Source organism: Bufo bufo, chromosome 1 (assembly GCF_905171765.1).
Source record: "Bufo bufo chromosome 1, aBufBuf1.1, whole genome shotgun sequence".
Lineage (NCBI taxonomy): Eukaryota > Metazoa > Chordata > Amphibia > Anura > Bufonidae > Bufo > Bufo bufo.
This window is the reverse complement of record NC_053389.1, coordinates 438,017,406-438,037,241: the sequence shown is the minus strand read 5'-3', so window position 1 is coordinate 438,037,241 and position 19,836 is coordinate 438,017,406. Positions and strand designations below refer to the sequence as shown.

The 19,836-nt window shown below is 41.4% G+C and overlaps 1 protein-coding gene across 1 annotated transcript in view; it reads left to right on the top strand.

Moving 5' to 3' along the window:
* APAF1 (apoptotic peptidase activating factor 1) overlaps positions 1-19,836 on the top strand; it is a 98,593-nt gene that overhangs the window by 41,356 nt on the left and 37,401 nt on the right. Inside the window, exons 14-18 of the mRNA XM_040407012.1 lie at positions 2,741-2,866; positions 10,568-10,699; positions 12,631-12,756; positions 15,793-15,942; positions 18,975-19,103. Of these exons, the coding sequence (XP_040262946.1) occupies positions 2,741-2,866; positions 10,568-10,699; positions 12,631-12,756; positions 15,793-15,942; positions 18,975-19,103 (663 nt within the window). The remainder of the gene's footprint in view (positions 1-2,740; positions 2,867-10,567; positions 10,700-12,630; positions 12,757-15,792; positions 15,943-18,974; positions 19,104-19,836) is intronic.

The window sequence follows — 19,836 nt, the reverse complement described above, 5'->3', positions numbered from 1 at the left end:
AAGAAGGTTTGCTGTGTCTGTCAGCGTAGTGTCCAGAGCATGGAGGCGCTACCAGGAGACAGGCCAGTACATCAGGAGACGTGGAGGAGGCCGTAGGAGGGCAACAACCCAGAAGCAGGACCGCTACCTCCGCCTTTGTGCAAGGAGGAACAGGAGGAGCACTGCCAGAGCCCTGCAAAATGACCTCCAGCAGGCCACAAATGTGCATGTGTCTGCTCAAACGGTCAGAAACAGACTCCATGAGGGTGATATGAGGGCCCGACGTCCACAGGTGGGGGTTGTGCTTACAGCCCAACACCGTGCAGGACGTTTGGCATTTGTCAGAGAACACCAAGATTGGCAAATTCACCACTGGCGCCCTGTGCTCTTCACAGATGAAAGCAGGTTCACACTGAGCACATGTGACAGACGTGACAGAGTCTGGAGATGCCGTGGAGAACGTTCTGCTGCCTGCAACATCCTCCAGCATGACCGGTTTGGCATTGGGTCAGTAATGGTGTGGGGTGGCATTTCTTTGGAGGGCCGCACAGCCCTCCATGTGCTCACCAGAGGTAGCCTGACTGCCATTAGGTACCGAGATGAGATCCTCAGACCCCTTGTGAGACCATATGCTGGTGCGGTTGGCCCTGGGTTCCTCCTAATGCAAGACAATGCTAGACCTCATGTGGCTGGAGTCAGCAGTTCCTGCAAGACGAAGGCATTGATGCTATGGACTGGCCCGCCCGTTCCCCAGACCTGAATCCAATTGAGCACATCTGGGACATCATGTCTCGCTCTATCCACCAATGTCACGTTTCACCACAGACTGTCCAGGAGTTGGCAGATGCTTTAGTCCAGGTCTGGGAGGAGATCCCTCAGGAGACCGTCCGCCACCTCATCAGGAGCATGCACAGGCATTGTAGGGAGGTCATACAGGCACGTGGAGGCCACACACACTACTGAGCCTCATTTTGACTTGTTTTAAGGACATTACATCAAAGTTGGATCAGCCTGTAGTGTGTTTTTCCACTTTAATTTTGAGTGTGACTCCAAATCCAGACCTCCATGGGTTAAAAAAATTGATTTCCATTTTTTTTATTTTTGTGTGATTTTGTTGTCAGCACATTCAACTATGTAAAGAACAAAGTATTTCAGAAGAATATTTAATTAATTCAGATCTAGGATGTGTTATTTTTGTGTTCCCTTTATTTTTTTGAGCAGTGTATTTATAATGAAGTAATATTTATGTATTTTCATTTTCTTAATTCCCGGAGAACCCCTTTAACAAAAAAAATAATAATCATACAAAACCAACATAAAGTTGACCATAGACATGGGATAAGTCATCTGAATATAAACCATTTGTGTATGGTAGTAATCAAGGGGTTGGGCATGTTGGATTTCATTTAAATAGCCATTGCTTCCCCAGGCAAAATAAGCTGGGAAAACAGGGGTGTAAGGATCAAGACTCTGGACATTATTCTCTGGTGTCTTGGCTCCCGTTTTTACAGGATCCATGAAGAGTCCATTTAACAAAAATCATCTAAGTTTTTTTTATCCCTCTCGTTGACTTAAAATGCAGATTTCCTTTTTTTTCTTTTTATTGAATAGTACAGCATGCTGCAATATTCTAAAAAAAGATGGAATGAAACTATCAAAAATATGAACAGATATTTATTTTTTATTTTTTTAAAGTCAGCGCTGAATGAGGCTATCCTCTATTTCTATTCTCTCCTTGGTAAAGATGTTGAATACCCAAAACGTTTACATATTGTCCTGTGATATTTTCTATAGTTTTGAGCACGTGATTAAATAGGTAGAGTGCCTATATCATGATATCCACAATGTATACTGCATTGAAAGGATAAGGTTAAATATGATCTGAATGGTCATATGCTAGATAAACATGACTGTATTCTCTCTGTACACACTATACCATACAAGGATGCAGATGTAGCAGATTTAAAGGAGTATTCCATTAACAACAAGTTACGGCTATCCGCTGGATAGGTGATTATTGTAAGGGGGTCAACTGCTGGGACCCCAACCGATCATGAAAACAGGGTCCTGTGTTCAATCTGAATGGAGTAATGGTCGAGCATGTTCTTTGCTTCTCTATTCAAACTCTATTTGACTGCCAGAGATAGCTGAGCACTGTACTCTGCTATATTCAGCAGTCCCATAGATTTTAAATGGAGTGGCAGTGCACATGCTCGACCACTGATCCTTTCAAACAAGGGACATGGGAGGTCCTGGTTCTTGTGATCTGTAGGGACTCCAATGTTCAGACCACTATCGCTTTAACCTATTCGGAGGATAGGTGATAAGTTGCTACTGAAATATCCCTTTAGGCCTTATGCACACGATCGTTGTTTTGGTCCGCATCCGAGCCGCAGTTTTTGCGGCTTGGATGCGGACCCATTCACTCAGTGTGCTGTCCGCATCCGTGGTCCACAAAAAAAATATAACCTGTCCTATTCTTGTCCGTTTTGCGGACAAGAATAGGCAGTTATATCAATGGCTGTCGGTGCCGTTCCGCAAATTGCAGAACGCACACGGACGCCATCCGTGTTTTGCAATTTGCTGACCACAAAACACACAACGGTCGTGTGCATGAGGCCTTAACCTGATATTTTTCAATGGGATGTGGTGTGTTACCTGGGAATTTAAAGTCTGCTCCATCTGTATGTTCATAATCTAGAAGACATACAGTAACCCAGCAGGAAAGCTAAGCCAGACCTCTGTTTGTGCTCCTTATTAGATCTTTAAAAGTGGAACTGGGGAAAATCTGCTTCATATAGAAGCTCATGAGGATGAAGTTCTGTGCTGTGCCTTCTCACCCGATGACAGATATGTAGCAACTTGTTCAGCCGATAAAAAAGTGAAGGTAAGATCTTCTTTATTATATATGACATAATGGCGAGTTGATTATATAATTTTTAACTGCAATATTACCTGTTTATATCCTTGTCCATCTGTTTTCTGTGTACAGATTAAGGCTCTATTCACACGTCCGCAACGTGTTTTGCGGATCCGCAAAACACGGAGAGCGGCATTGTGCGTTCCGTATTTTGTGGACCGCACATTGCCAGCTCTAATAGAATATGCCTGTTCTTGTCTGCAATTGCAGACAAGAATAGGACATGTTCTATTTTTTTTCGGGAACGGAATTGCGGACCCGGAAGTGCGGGTCCGCAATTCCGTGATCGGGCAGCACATTGTGCTGCCCCATAGAAATGAATGGGTCCGCAATTCCGTTCCGCAAAATGCGAAACTAAATTGCGGACGTGTGAATGGAGCCTAATGGAAAGCATCAAGTTCTCTCACTGTATGCAAAACATGCAAACCAGATAAATTTCTCTATTATCCGTGGCTGCAATTAAAACCTGTTGTGATTGTTCATATCTGAACATTTCTATTAGTATATAGAGAATGACAATGACGAAGGGTACAGTACATACTAGAATGGCTCGTGTGGTTAAACTAGGTTTCATTCTAGTGATTTGCATTTCCCCAAAATGGGGCTTGTTGTTTTTGTTGAAAAAGGTTTTTAACCCCTTAAGGACTTGGGACGTATCGATACGCCATGTTTGCCGAGGCCTTAAGGACCCACGACATACCGGTACGTCCTAACTTTAAAATTACATTGCGGCGGGGGTTAATCGCAACAGGATGTCCGCTGAAATCATTCAGCGGGCATCCTGTCTCAATGCAGGGGGGGGTCATGTGACCCCCCCGCATCGGCGATCGCAGCAAACCGCAGGTCAATTCAAGGTTTGCGGCGGCGATCGGCGGTGCCATCGGGTCCCCATGCGGCTGTAGAGGGGACCCGATGGCATGGAAGGCAGCGCGATGCCTTCCTTAGGATCTCACAGGCCGGAAGCTGTATTAGTAATACACACAGTATTACTCATACGGCCAATGCATTCCAATACAGAAGTATTGGAATGCATTGTAAAGGGGATTAGACTCCCAAAAGTTCAAGTCCCAAAGTGGGACAAAAAATAAAGTGAAAAAAAAGTTGAAAAAATAAAATTTTCCCCCCAAAAAATTAAAAGTTTCAAGTAAAAATAAACAAAAACTTAATTTTCCCCAAATAAAGTTAAAAAAAAATTGGTAAAAGATAGGGGGGAAAAAAAAGTATACATGTTAGGTATAGCCGTGTCCGTATCGACCGGCTCTATAAACATATCACATGACCTAACCCCTCAGATGAACACCGTAAAAAATAAAAACTGTGCTAAATAAACCATTTTTTTTTGTCACCTTACATCACAAAAAGTACAACAGCAAGCGATCAAAAAGGCGTTTGCCCACCAAAATAGTACCAATCTAACCATCACCTCATCCCGCAAAAAATGAGCCCCTACCTGAGACAATCGCCCAAAAAAAAAGAAAAAACTATGGCTCAGAATATGGAGACACTAAAACATCATTTTTTTTGGTTTTAAAAAAGCTGTTATTGTGTAAAACTTACATAAATTAAAAAAAAAGTATACATATTGGGTATCGCCGCGTCCGTATCGACCGGCTCTATAAAAATCTCACATGACCTAACCCCTGAGATGAACACCGTAAAAAATAAAAAATAAACTGTGCTAAATAAACCATTTTTTGTCACCTTACATCACAAAAAGTGTAATAGCAAGCGATCAAAAAGTCATATGCACCCCAAAATAGTGCCAATCAAACCGTCATCTCATCCCGCAAAAAATGAGACCCTAGCTAAGATAATCGCCCAAAAACTGAAAAAATTATGGCTCTCAGACTATGGAAACACTAAAACATGATTTTTGGTGTCCGCCTCCAGAGCGGAATGGTGACTGATCAGAGGCAAACTGATGCATTTTGAGCGGATCCTTATCTATTCAGAATGCATTAGGGCAAAACTGATCAGTTTTGGACCGCTTGTGAGAGCCCTGAACGGAACTCACAAACGGAAACCAAAACACCAGTGTGAAAGTAGCCTTACTACCTAGGGATCGACCGATATAGATTTTTTTTTTTAGAGCCGATACCGATAACCTGTGAACTTTCAGGCCGAGAGCCGATAACTTTAACCGATATTCTGTTTCATTTTTGAAAAAAAAAATAACAACATTCTGTTACGGCGTTCACCACATAGGAGAATGGACTTTTCGGACGTGGCAATATGTGATATGTTTATTTATTTATTGTTTATATATTTTATATGTAAAATTGGGAAAGGGGGTGATTTATACTTAATATTTAGTTTTTTAGTTTTTTTTTGTTTTGTTTTTTTACTTTTTGTTTAATAACCATTTCCCCCCTTAGGGGCTAGAAACTGGGATCTTTTTATCCCTTGTCCTATTCACCCTGATAGAGCTCTATTAGGGTGAATAGGACTTCACACTCTCCCTGCTGCCCTGTGCATAGTACACACAGCAGCAGGGATGTTACCATGGCAGCCAGGGCTTCAGTAGCGTCCTGGCTGTAATGGTAACCGATCGGAGCCCCAGGATTACACTGCTGGGGCTCTGATCAGAAGCTGCCTTTGCCACCAATGAATGATTTTAATACTGGGGGGGGCGCACTGCGCCGCCAATGTTTTTAATACTGGGGAGGGCACACTGCGCCACCAATGAGGGGTTAACTGCTGCCGCTGATCGCAGCTCCCTGTCAGAGGCTGGGTGCCGGCAATGTGCTTCTGCGCCGACACACCCGCCTCCTGTATTAAACGTTAATTATCATTGTTGGCGCAGTGCGCCCTCCCCAGTATTAAAAACATTGGTGGCGCAGTGCGCCCTCATCCCCCACCCTCCTGTATTTGTATTAGACTTTGTCATTGGTGGCGCAGTGCACCCGCCCACCCCTCCTCCTCCTGTCTCTCATTGGCAGCGCGGCACAGGGGGAGGGAGAGTGACTCCTTCTACCCTGTACTGCTGAGGGAATATGAGGGTTATGCAGCGTCAGACTAGCCCATCAGATTACCAGAAAATAAGTTCCTCTGGTGGGCTGAAGCAACTCCAGTCTGACCCTAGATCTGTGCAGAGGTTGGGAGGGAGTGGATAAGCTGTGGCATCACCCGCTGTGACATCACCCATTATCAATGGTGGATTATGTGTCGTCTATACAGATGTGTTATCCGTCATTGTAATTCTGCATGTAATGATAATGTGATTGCTACCGAAAATTTACCTGTACAGAACAGGAAGTTTCAGCATATTATTAGTCCTGGTGGCCAGTGTAAAAATGTCATGTTATGGAAAATCGCTAAAAATGTAAAAAAAAAAAGTTTAAAATGGTTCTCTGAGACTTCAGTAGTGATGGCTTATCCTCAGGATAGGTCATCAATATCCAACTCCCAGCACCCCCTACCGATTAGCCGAGTAGCAGCCTTGTCATAGCATGCTAAGCACAGCCGCTATACAATGTCCAGCATAACGAGACTGCAGGCCAATTCACTTGAATGGGACTGAGATGCAGATAGGCCATGTGAGCAATGAAGTGACATCACTGGCCTTGGAAGAGGCCATATGGCTCATAAGAGCGCCGCTATCTCTTCAGACAGCTGATCGAGGGGGTGCCAGGAGTCGGACCCCCACTGGTCTGATATTGATGACTTATTCTGAGCATAGGTCATCAATATATGAATCTCAAAAGACCCCTTTAACATAAAAATGTGATTTAAAGGGATTGTCCGCTTTTTACTATTGAAGACCTATCCTGTTTAACCACTTCCAGACTGGAACATTTGCCCCCTTCCTGACCAGGCCTAATTTTGCAAATCTGATATATGTCACTTTATGTGGTAACAACTTTGGAAAGCTTTTAGGCTACTTTCACACTGGCGTTTGTGAGATCCATTCAGGGCACTCAGAAGCGAACTGAAACAGATCAGTTTGCATTCTAATGCATTCTGAATGGAAAAGGATCCGCTCAGAATGCATCAGTTTGCCTCCATTCTGCTTGGGACACGGACACCAAAACGCTGCTCCGTCTGATGAAACTGAGCCAAACGGATCCGTCCTCTCACACAATGTAAGTCAATGGGGAGGGATCCGTGTTCACTGACACAATCTGGCACAATAGAAAACTGATCCATCTCCCATTGACTTTCAATGGTGTTCATGATGGATCCGTCTTGGCTATGTTACAGATAATACAAACGGATCAGTTCTAAACGGATGGAGACGGTTGTATTATCTGAACGGAACAGTCAATGACAGATCCGCACAAAACGCGAGTGTGAAAGTAGCCTTACTTATCCAAGCCATTCAGAGATTGTTTTCTTGTGACACATTGTACATCATGTTAATGGTGAATTTGAGTCAATATATTTCACCTTGTTATAAAAATAAAAAAATCCAAAAGTTTATGAAAATTTAAAAAAATTCACTGTTTTCTAAATTTAAATCTCCCTGCTTTTAAGGCTACATGCACACGACCGAATGTGTTTTGCGGTCCGCAAAAAAAAAAAACTGACATCCGTATGCCATCCGTTTTTTTTATTTTTTATTGCGGATCTATTGTAACAATGCCTAAAACAGACAAGAATAGGACATGTTGTATCTTTTTTGCGGGGCTACGGAACGGACCTACGGATGCGGATAGCACACGGTGTGCTGTGTGCATTTTTTGCGGACACATTGAAATGAATGGGTCTGCATCCTATCTGCAAACAAAAACGAATGGACACTGAAAACAAACAACGTTCGTGTGCATGAGGCCTAAGACAGATACACCTCATGATATACTCATTAATTAACATTCACCATATGTCTGCTTTACGTTGGCATCATTTTAGTAATGTCATAAAAAAAATTTAGGACGTTAGAAGGTTTAGAATTTTAGAAGCAATTTTGTGAAATTTTTAAGAATTTCCAAAATCAATTTTTTTAAGGACCAGTTCAGTTCTGAAGTCATTTTGAGGAGCTCACATAATAGAAACCACCCATAAATACCCCATTTTAGAAACTACGACCCTCAAGTATTCCACAGGAATTATTTTTTTTTTGCAGATTTTCTATTTTAATTAACTTAATTGTTAATTAACAACAAAACAAACCTCCAATATTTATTTCCCTGATTCTGAAGTTTACAGAAACACCCTATATGTGGTCCTATACCTATGTATGGGCACACGGCAGGGCGCAGAAGGCAAGGAGCGCCATATGTTTTTTGGACGGCAGATTTTGCTGGAATGGTCTTAGGGCGCTATGTTGCATTTGAAGAGACCCTGAGGTACCTCTACAGTGAAAACCCCCAAAAAGTGACCACATTTTGTAAACTACACCACCCAAGAAATTTTTAAGGGGTGTAGCGAACACTTTGACCCAATAGGTGTTTTATAGACTTTATAACCCTTGGCTGTGAAAATGAAAAATTAATAAATTTATTTTTTTTACAAGAAAATGGTGCTTTAGGCCCAAACTTTCTTTTTTGCAAAAAGATAACCAGAGCATATCCCCCCACAATTTGCTACCCACTTTCTCCTGAATACAGTAACAACCTAACTGTGGTCGTAAACTGTTATTTAGGGATACGCCAGAGCTCAAAAGGGAAGGAGCTGCATCTGGATTTTCTAACATGGAGTTTTCTGTCATGGTTTTTAAGAGCGATAACTTTAAAAAAAAAAATTGTTTTCTGATCTCTGTGAGGGCTTATTTTATGCGGAAGAAGCTGTAGTTTTTATTGGCACCATTTTGGGGTACATTTGGCTTTCTGGTAGCTTTTTATCTAATTTTTTGGTGAACTCGCAAAAAAAGCTGTTTGTAATTTTTCTACATTTTTTTATTTACACCATTCACTTGATAGGGTACATTTTTGTAGATTCAGTCGTTACGGATGCAATGATATCAAATATGTCTAGTTTTTTATTTTTACGTTTTACACAATAAGAAGATTTTTAGGAAAAAAAATAATTTGTGTTGCCATTTTCTTAGAACCATATTTTAAAAAAATGTCTGGCTTTGGTCTTGTGTTAGGGCTTGTTTTTTTTGCGAATGAGGTGACATTTTTACTGCTACCATTTTGGGCTACATGCGACTTTTTGTTTTGATATTTATGTTTTTTGTGAGGTGACTTGCAGGATAACAGGCCGAACTGGATGGACAAATGTTTGGCATCATTTTTATTAGTTTTGATGGGGTAGATCATGCGATATTTTTGTAGAGCGAGTTGTTACTGACTGCAATACCAATCATGTCTTTTTTTTTTTTTTACGTTTTACACAATAAGAGCATTTTTTAAAAAAAAATCATGCTTTTGTGTTGCAATTTTGTTAGAGCCATATTTTTAAAATTTTGTGGCTATGGTCTTGTGTGGGGGCTAATTTTTTGCGGGATGAGTTGACTTTTTTATTGCTACCATTTAGGAGTGCATACGACTTTTTGATCGATTAGCATAATGTTTTTTGGGAGGTGAGCTAACTATAAAAGCTAATGTTTATTTATTTTTACAGCGTTTACCTGATGGGGTAGATAATGTGATATTTTTATAGAGCCGTTACAAATGCGGTGAAACCAAATATGTCTATTTATTATTATTTTTTTTCTATTTTTAACATTTTTTAAATAACTTAATTGGGGAATTTTATTTTATTTTTTACATGTGAAAATTTATTTTTATTTTTTATAAAACACTATTTATTTTTTAATTTTACACTCTTTGTATACCCCATAAGGTCATACAAGACCTCTGGGAGACTTTTTTTTTTTTCTCACTATTTATTTCACCTGTAACTGGTGCTGACATAGTATCCCCAGTTACTGGGGAAATACACCCCCCAGAGAGACTGTACAGCATTATACAGTGCTCCACAGCCTCAGTGCAGGGCTGATCGAGGTCTATGGAAGACCCGGCAGCTCCTGCACTCCCCTGGCGGTCACATGACCACTGGGCCGGGGCAGGAAGCGGCATAGCGCTTCCTTGCTGTATACACAGCGCTATGTATACAGTGATCCCTGGGGTGCCCTGCTGTCACTGACAGCGGGCTCCCCACTCGGCAGCTGCACGACTAGTGTGCAGCTGCAATCTCTGAAAGGACGTTTTAAAACTTCCGATCAGAGATAAACCCGACCGCCCAGGACGTTTATAGTCAATGGGCGGTCGGGAAGGGGTTAAAGAGAAAGCAGTGCTGCCATCTCTGCTCTGTTTACCTGCTCGCTGCAGCACTTACAAGTATGGCGCCCCCATTCACTTCTGTGGGACTGCTCCTTCCTATACACTTATAGACAGAGCTGTCCCATATAAGTGAATGGGGAAACCGCTGCAATTGCTGTGGCCTGCAGGTTTTCAAACAGCCGATCTGCCGGTCGGACCCCTGCCGATCTGATATTGATGAGCTATCCTGAGGAAGTCTTTCCTGCTCTAGGTGGTGCCTAAATATGAAAAGCAATGATTAAATTGAAGTCTATGGTAAATAATTTTCTGGTTGTGAATATGCCCCTGAGGGGTAATACATCTGATCAGAGCGCATCTTCTAATACATTTCATTTTAAAAAGGTTCATATTTTAGCATTCCGTGTTGCTAATAATCTGTTGTTGTCTTGGGTCGTTATTTTTGCTGTACCATTCCGAAGCTGTATATTTGTATATGGTCTGATTTTCACTTTATTCCCTTTAGATATGGAACGCGGTGACGGGGACCCTGATACAGAATTATGATGAACATTCGGAGGTGGTCAGCTGCTGCCAGTTCACCAATGGAGGCTCTCCTACTCTCCTTGCCACATGTTCTCATGACTGCTTGCTCAAAGTATGACAACCTTTTTTTTATACTTCACATTGTAATTATTATTACTTCAGTTTATGTTTGGCGTTTTTATTTTTAGCTAAGTGGAAAGAATAGCGCTGCCATTTTGGACAGGCATATTTTTGCGTGTTTTTCCAGTAATTGCTAAGCAAGCTCATTGGGGCAGAAAGTAATGGCTCTGTAATTACTATACACTTATGTTGTCTGTAAGGCAATGCAGAAATAATTACTATTAGTCTGCTTGATCTTGAAATATCAAAGGATTTTCAGCAGTAACTATCACTTGTTAAGGCGAACCGAGCTTTCTGTGGTACAGGTGTTTTAATGCCAGCCAATACAAAACTAGCATTAAGGGCAGATTAAGTGAAATTAATTATAATAATATATCTATTATTTCCTGATTGCTAAAAGGGAAAAATCTATAAAACCATAAAGGTATAATTACTTTATGAATTCCTCCTTTGCTGCTATTGGTATGTATAAAGGGGTTTTCTGGGACCCAGCGGATCCTGCAATGCCACCTTCCTGCATTACACATATAAAATCACTTACCACATATATAATATACTTATCACTCCAAAGTATGTGTCAATCGGCCTCCCAGGACCCTAGTCACGTGACACTTCTCTTTTGAAATTCATTGCTCCAATTGCTATACTAGATTTTCCTCCGCATAGCAGCTCAGGGGGGATGTCCTGCTGCAGCTCTCTCCCTATCACAGCTCAAGAGGAGTGACCTTTCTGCTGCAGCTCTCTCCCTATCACAGCTCAAGAGGAGTGACCTTTCTGCTGCAGCTCTCTCCCTATCACAGCTCAAGAGGAGTGACCTTTCTGCTGCAGCTCTCTCCCTATGACAGCTCAAGAGGAGTGACCTTTCTGCTGCAGCTCTCTCCCTATCACAGCTCAAGAGGAGTGACCTTTCTGCTGCAGCTCTCTCCCTATCACAGCTCAAGAGGAGTGACCTTTCTGCTGCAGCTCTCTCCCTATGACAGCTCAAGAGGAGTGACCTTTCTGCTGCAGCTCTCTCCCTATGACAGCTCAAGAGGAGTGACCTTTTTGCTGCAGCTCTCTCCCTATCACAGCTCAAGAGAATGTGCCCCTTCTGCTGCAGCTCTCTCCCTATCACAGCTCAAGAGGAGTGACCTTTCTGCTGCAGCTCTCTCCCTATCACAGCTCAAGAGGAGTGACCTTTCTGCTGCAGCTCTCTCCCTATCACAGCTCAAGAGGAGTGACCTTTCTGCTGCAGCTCTCTCCCTGTACCTGTCACATTTTCTAAAAAATAAATAAGGCTGATGGCAGTTGAAGGATACAACTGAGTATGTGCGACCACTTGAGTAGGAGGATATGCACATTACTGTGCAGATTAAACACCAGGGGGGGGCGCCATTATAATGAAGTGAAGAGAATATCTCACAACTGGAGCATTTTTGTAGCATAAAGTAAATTAAAAAAGTAAGTAGCTTTTCAGTCAATAGTGGCATCTGTATGTATGTACTGTTAATAGGGCATTGGAATATAAATCTATAGTGTTTGAAAACTGTATTTCCCATTGATTTTAATGGATAGTGAACATAATTTCTTCACTGTTCTCAGGGGGCCAGGCATCCTTATTGTTGGAATTTTCCCAATAATCTATTTAATATGCTAAAAAACCCTTCATGGGAAAGCTGAGATACAGACTCCTGCTTATAGACTCCTAAAAAACTGTGAGAATATGTGCTATGTGATTGTAGATGCCACGTTTTTTTGGTGGCCAACCTTCATGAGCCTGGAGCAGCAGCAGGCTAAAGCTGTCTTAGTGCACATGGCCATACAATGTAAATGTATTTCTAGTCATTTTATTAAATCTTTACACGTCACTTCCTATGTATGTTTGGATATAAATGAATATGTGAATGAAACCCCTGTAACACTTTTCTGTTTGAATGTACACAGCTGTGGGACCTTAGTAAGAAGCATTGTAAGAACACCCTTTTTGGCCACGGAGACTATGTCAACCATTGCAGGTTTTCACCAGATGACAAGTATTTGGCAAGCTGTTCTATGGATGGCACATTAAAGGTGAGTTTTATGTTGGTGTTATGGACGAAATATAACATTGTTGTTTCTTTGCTCATAAGTTATGTAAAACGCAGCGGCATTGCCAAATAATGCAGTTGATTTCATACATGGGTAAGGCTTTGTTCACATCACCGTTCAGCCTTTCCATTCTCCTACTCCGTTTAGGAGCAGGAGAACAGAAAGAATGGATTTGGCACGTAACTGAGCCAAACGGAGCCCTTAGGACCCTATAGACTATAATGGGGTCCGTTCTGTTTATACTCAGATGATGATTTTGGAGGGGAGACAAAAGTTGTGCATCCCTGACTTTTGTCTCCGCTTCAAAATCATCTTCTGAGCGGGAACATAACGAACCCCATTATGGTCTATGGCAGTGATGGCGAACCTATGGCACGCGTGCCAGAGGCGGCACTCAGAGCCCTCTCTGTGGGCTCCCGCACCCTGGAGAAAGTCTATGGTGTACCAATATGCCTTAGACTTTTCCTGACATTCATCAGTGCAGGACATGCTATGAACAGCACAGGCAGCACATTGAATGTAGGAAGGTTATTATAGCTAAATGATAAAGTACATGGAAGATATATGATATTGGTGTTCAGGTTAAATTGCCGTGTTGGCACTTTGCGATAAATAAGTGGGTTTTGGGTTGCAGTTTGGGCACTCGGTCTCTAAAAGGTTCACCATCACTGGTCTATGGGGTCCTAAGGGCTCAGTTTGGCTCAGTTATGTGCCTTCTCCGTCCTTTTCGTTCTCCTGCTCCGTTTAGGAGTAGGAGAACGGAAAGGCTGAACGGTGATGTGAACAAAGCCTTACGCTTGTCTTGTTAAGTTTCACATCGATTTTCTTAAGGGCTCATGCACACGAACATATATTTTTTGTCCGTATCCGTTCCTTTTTCCTTGCAGCCCGTATGTGGAACCATTCATTTCCATGGGGCCGCAAAAAAACATGACATGACTCTTTGTGCATTCCATATCCGTATGTTGTCCATAAGTCCGTTCTGCAAAATAATAGAACATATCCTGTTCTTGTCTGTTTTGTGGAAAAGTAAAGGCATTGTTTTAATGTGGACTGCAAAATACATACGGCTGTGTACATGAGCCTTAATTCTGTTGCTTTTTAACACTTTAGAATTTTCTACATTCTGGTCACCACTAGTGATGAGCGACAGGGGTCATATTTGAATGCGCGATATTTCACGAATGTTTTGTAGAATATTCGGCGAAATATTAGAATTTTCGTTATACTTAACTTTTTTTTTTTTTACTCGAAAAATTGCCAATGTACTGATTGCGTAATATGCGAATATTACGCGATCAATACAGGCTTGGGTCAAAAAGGAATATATAGCACTATATTCGATATACGGTAGTGCTATATATTCCTTTTTGACCCACGACTGTATTTGCATATTACGCGATCATTACATTGCCGATTTTTGAAGTAAAAAAATAAAAAGACTAATATTCGAAAAAAGAATTATATAGCACTATATTCAAAATATTTGTGAATTCTCAAAGTTGTGATATTCGCGATAAATATTCGTAATTCGAATATTCGCGCTCAACACTATTCACCACCTTTCATAAACTTGGACTCATGTCCAACATGGATAAAATAATGGGTAGTGCGAGAGTTGATAAACTTGGATCCCACACTGGCGCTTTCAAGTATAATTGCTGCCACATGGCCAAGTCAAGTGCAATCGGAGGAAGGTCCACATGGCTTGTTATTGAAAGAAGTGCTTACTCCTTGCAGTTTGTTAATAGCTGTGCAGTTTCCTGATAGACCATGTGGCCAAAACTGGCCATTAGCAAGCCGCATGGACCCACGGCTTGGCCATGCAACAACTGATGCTTCATCTGACATCACCATAATAGTTACTTTTTACCACCATCAGTAGTCTCCACCTAAGGGCAAGCGGTATGTACACAAATGTGACAGTAGTGTATTTATCAACCTATCGGATTAGCAGCCAAGATCATGTGAAGGTAGCCATTTTGTAAGTCAAAGAGCACAATGGGCTTTTATGGACTATAGCTAGATTATGCCAAACTAGAAGTGCCAATAGGAAGGCGGTGTGCTACTTTGTCTCATTTCGGCTTGAATTGGCTTTTGCTGGAGGTTGCATTGATCCAGATCCTGTAAAAACAGAAATGACGATTCCAGTTTGCACCGAGCCTAATGGTGGATTTCCCAATGATTGGCCTGTGTAAACGCGCTGCCGATCACTTGATGAATGAGCAAAATGCTTGTTAATCGGGTGAAATTAACTTTCATGCAGCACATTACTCCATCGTTTCTGGACAACAGATTGTGCTGTGTGAACAGTGATCTGCTGCCCACAAACAATGAATTTGTATGAGGACCAGTGATAGCAGGAGCCATCACACACGTCCATACAGTGGAAGTGATCACTGCATGTAAATGGAGCTCTTTCCTCCCCTGACAAGCAGGCAATTATCACGAAGGAATGGTACCTTCCCAATAATTGCCTGCTTGCTCAACGTGTCTAAATGCCCTGTAAACCAGACTTCGTGAGTTATGAAGCAAATGGAAAGTAGATTAGACTATAATTGTAGTGCTTATCAGAGCAATTAAGATGCCGAAAGTTGGTGACTTAGGACTGTATTAGACCTGCAGATAGTTGGCCAGATCATTGCTAACAAGCGTTTATAGGAACACACGTTAGCAATGATCTGCCTTTGTAAAAGTGCCGCCAATTAGCAAACGCTCGTTCTTTGGGCAATTGCAATATTTAAGCAGGCTAAAAAATCATTCATTGCCTGCTGCAGATTGTGCCGTCTAATCACGGTCTGCTGCCGGCATATGATTTTGTATGGGGACAAGCGATGGCATTAGCAATCAGTCCTTCCCATACTGTGGAGGAGATTGCTGTATGTAATAACAGCGGTCTCCTCCACTGATGAACAGGCGATTGTCAGGAAGGAAAGGTTCCTTCCTGACAATCACCAGCCTCATCTGCTGGTCTGATACAGGCCTTATTGATACACTATTTTATTTCCCCTTCCATAGCTCTGGGATGTATCATCTGCTAATGAGTTCAAGACCATTGATGTTGCAGTGTCTTTCCAAGAAAATGATGAATCTCAGTTTCTGCTGAAATGCTGTTCTTGGTCTAATGACTGCTCCAGAATTATGGTGACCGCACGTAATCGCCTTTATGTAAGTGCTTATTCACACACAGCACCCCAGGTGTTACACAGTTTCTATTAGCATCTTTAGGCCATGTTTTAGAAGGCCATATTCACACACTGCGAGAGTTGAAATCTTAAGATGTTGCAGATTTTGCTGTGGATTCTATCCCTTGTATGCCTTGTGTTGAAATACATGGTAAAATCGTGTGTGGAAAAATTCTGCAGTGTGGAAACATGATCTTTAGGGTGCATTCACACAACCGTATGTATTTTACACTCTGTGAAACGCGGATCCACAAAAAATACGGATGACATCCATGTGATGTCCGTGTTGCATCAGTTTTTTTTTTTTTTTGCGGACCCATTGTAACTATGCCTATCCGTGTCTGCGTAACAGACAAGAATAGGACATGTTCTATCTTTTTTGCGGGTTTGTGGAACGGACATATGGATGCGGACAGCACACAGTGTGCTGTCCGCATTTTCTGTGGCCCGTTGAAATGAATGGGTCTGTATCTGATCTGCAAAAAATGGGGATCGGATGTGGAGCAAAAATACTGTTGTGTAAATGGGGCCTTAGACTAATTTCAGATGAACGTGTCCACTGGGGAGCATGGTGTGAGACTTTGTTTTCCTGTTATGGACACTGCTCCTGTGACATGAGTGCACAGCATTATAATGATTTATAATGCTGTGTGTCTCTGCCCGACATCTGCTGTAATGATTTGTACTGACGGCATCATGTGAATACAGATCATTGCAGGGGAGATCGAACAGAGGCACACAGCATTATAAATCATTAAAATGTCGTGCACTCATGTCACAGGAGCAGTGTCCATAATGGGAAATCACGCTCCCACACAGAGCCTATTTAATGCAGTGGACACACTCGTCTGAAATTAGCCATACGGTATGTGTTCATGGGACAATTGCAGTGAAGACAACAAATCCACCACATTTTACAGTGTCAGCAAAGTGGATGAGATTTTAGGAAATCTCATCCACATTTTGCAGAAAGAATCTGCAGCGTAAATTGACCTGCGGTGCAAATTTTAAATCTAAAGCATGTCAATTTATGTTTTCCACCCCAAATTGCACTTTTTGCTATGCATCATATAAAACCAGCAGCAAAATCTGGGACAAATCTTCGGCAGGAAAATCAACCATGTGGCTGTGCCCTTACAAAGACTCCAGTCTACCCCTATGTCTGTTACTGTGTCTGTGTTTTTATGTGTTGAATTTTTCCCAATGACTTTAAAGGCTATGTACACCTTCGGAGGCAAATTTTTATTTATGATTGCTTTTTACTTATTTTAGGCTAAAATACATTTTTTCAATTGGTCTTCATTAAAGGTGACCTGTCACCTCTCCTGTCCTGTCAGTTTTAATAACTATTTGCATTCCCTGTAAAATAACAATTCTGTAACATCTATTCTTATGCCTCTATGATGAGCCATTCCTCTGTTATTTCCACTTTAAGTTATGAATGAATTGCCAGCAGCTTGCAGTAAAGGTACAGATGGGAGTTACCAGTTGAGGGTGTGTCCCTGCACAGTCTGACAACAGCAGCACTGATTGGATAGAGTCAGACACGCCTACTACTGCTAACACCCAGCAATACCTTTACTGCAGACTGCTGGCAATTTATTTGTAACTTCTAGCAGGAATAATACAGGAATGGAACAACACAGAGTCATAAGAACAGATGCTCCAGAATTGTTATCACATGGGGAGTGCAAGTAGTTACTAAAACAGTCATGTCAGGAGAGGTGACAGGATCTCTTTAAAAATATTAAGCCGTTCTGTCACAAAGGGTTAACGGTTTGTCTAGTTGTGTGAATCGTACATTTCACTTTGTGTGGGTCATCTAATAATCCTTATCTCTATTTTACTAACAGGTCATAAACACTTATTTAAAGGGAACCTGTCATCAGCTTTATGCTGCCCTCACTCAGAGCAGTATAAATTAGTGACAGACGTGCTGATTTCAGCGGTGTCACTCATGAGCTAAAGTAAGTGGTTACTGGGAACCAGCATCATAATCAGGCCTTGAAAAGAGTCAAGTCTACCTGAGAAGAGTCAGAGTTATTCATAAATATTTACAAGTGGTCCATAAGACCAATAATGCCTTTTTGTTTTATATGCCAATTCCTGCTTTTAAAACATAACATTTATTAGTCTTATGGACCACTTGTAAATAATTAAAGTTTTGAGGTGCCTCTACATATGCCAAGGGTAAGCAATAGTTGGTATTTAGAGTTATTCATAAGCTCCTGCTCTCCCCGCCCACGTGCTGATGATTGACAGTTTTCTTTTAGGGAGAAAACTAAAGAGAAGACTGTCAATCATCAGCAGATGAGGAGGGAGAGTAGGAGCTTATGAATAACTGACTCTTCTCAGGTAGATTTGACTTTTTTCAAGGCCTGGGGTGCAATGAATATGATGCTGGTTCTTGGCAACCAGTTACTTTTAGCTGATGAGTGACACCGCTGAAATCAGCATTTCAGTCACTACTTTATACTGCCCTCAGTACAGTCAGCATAAAGTAGATGACAGGTTCCCCTTAAGCCGTATTTTTATCAGTAAGATAAGGATTGAGCTATAACGAGTGTTTATAATATCAGAGAACAGAGATAAGGAGCCCGTCAGATTAGCTAGCTGACAGAAGAGAGAGAAAATTTAGATCCTTCTATTAGAGCATCTAAGCTCTGTACAGAAAAAAGGTTACATGTTTTTAATAAAGACCCATTTAAAAATATTTTTTAGCTCAAAAAGAGTACAATGCAATAATAAAAAATTGCCCCAGAGGTGTACATAGCTTTTAATTTGGATTGTTACTTGTGGCTCTGTTATGTGTGGTGGTGCTGCTAGGGAACTGGACAATTGCCAGATTTTCCCATCTTTGGGTTTCCAGCAGTGGAACATTTCTGTGGTCAGCCTATCATCATTGCATCCTTGTAATGAAAAGTGAATAACTCCAGAGGACAGATATTTATAATTTTCATAGTTTTTATGATAAAATGCGTCATGCACAAATAACCCTGTATGTTTTCAACACAGATTTTTGATGTAGAAAGCAGTGATCTTGTGTCTGAGATTGAAGCGTGTGAACAGAGCACTATACTGTATTGTGACTTCTGCACAACAAATCAGATTGTAGCAATGGCACTGTCACATTATGTTGTCCAGGTAATGTATCTGTTCCTTCCACATTTGTTCATGTGATGTTTTCTAAAACCTTGCATTAGTTTACATTTTCCTGCATTATATATGATTGTAAACTCCTCTGCTATGTATGAATGACTATGAGCTGCTTTATAGCATATATCAATATGGGCATATTCTACAGTTTTCAAGGCAGCATCTGGATCTGATGACTTTTGTAATTGCATATAATTAAAAATTTTGCATAGCCACTGAGTTATTCACTAATAATCTATCTGTTTAGCGCCACCTGCTGTTTGCTTGTTTTTCCTATTTCTATTTCTTCCTATTTCTTTTAACTGCTTAACTGCTCACTGAGATGGCCGCACATGGGTTTTTTGGACAGAAGTGGCTTCCTCTGAGGTATCCTCCCATGAAATCCATTCTTGTTTAGTGTTTTACATATCGTAGATTCGCTAACAGGGATGTTAGCATATGCCAGAGACTTTTGTAAGTCTTTAGCTGACACTCTAGGATTCTTCTTCACCTCATTGAGCAGTCTGCGCTGTGCTCTTGCAGCCATCTTTACAGGACGGCCACTCCTAGGGAGAGTAGCAGCAGTGCTGAACTTTCTCCATTTATAGACAATTCGTCTTACCGTGGACTGATGAACAGCAAGGCTTTTGGAGATACTTTTATAACCCTTTCCAGCTTTATGCAATCAACAATTCTTAATCGTAGGTCTTCTGAGAGCTCTTTTGTGCAAGGCATCATTCAC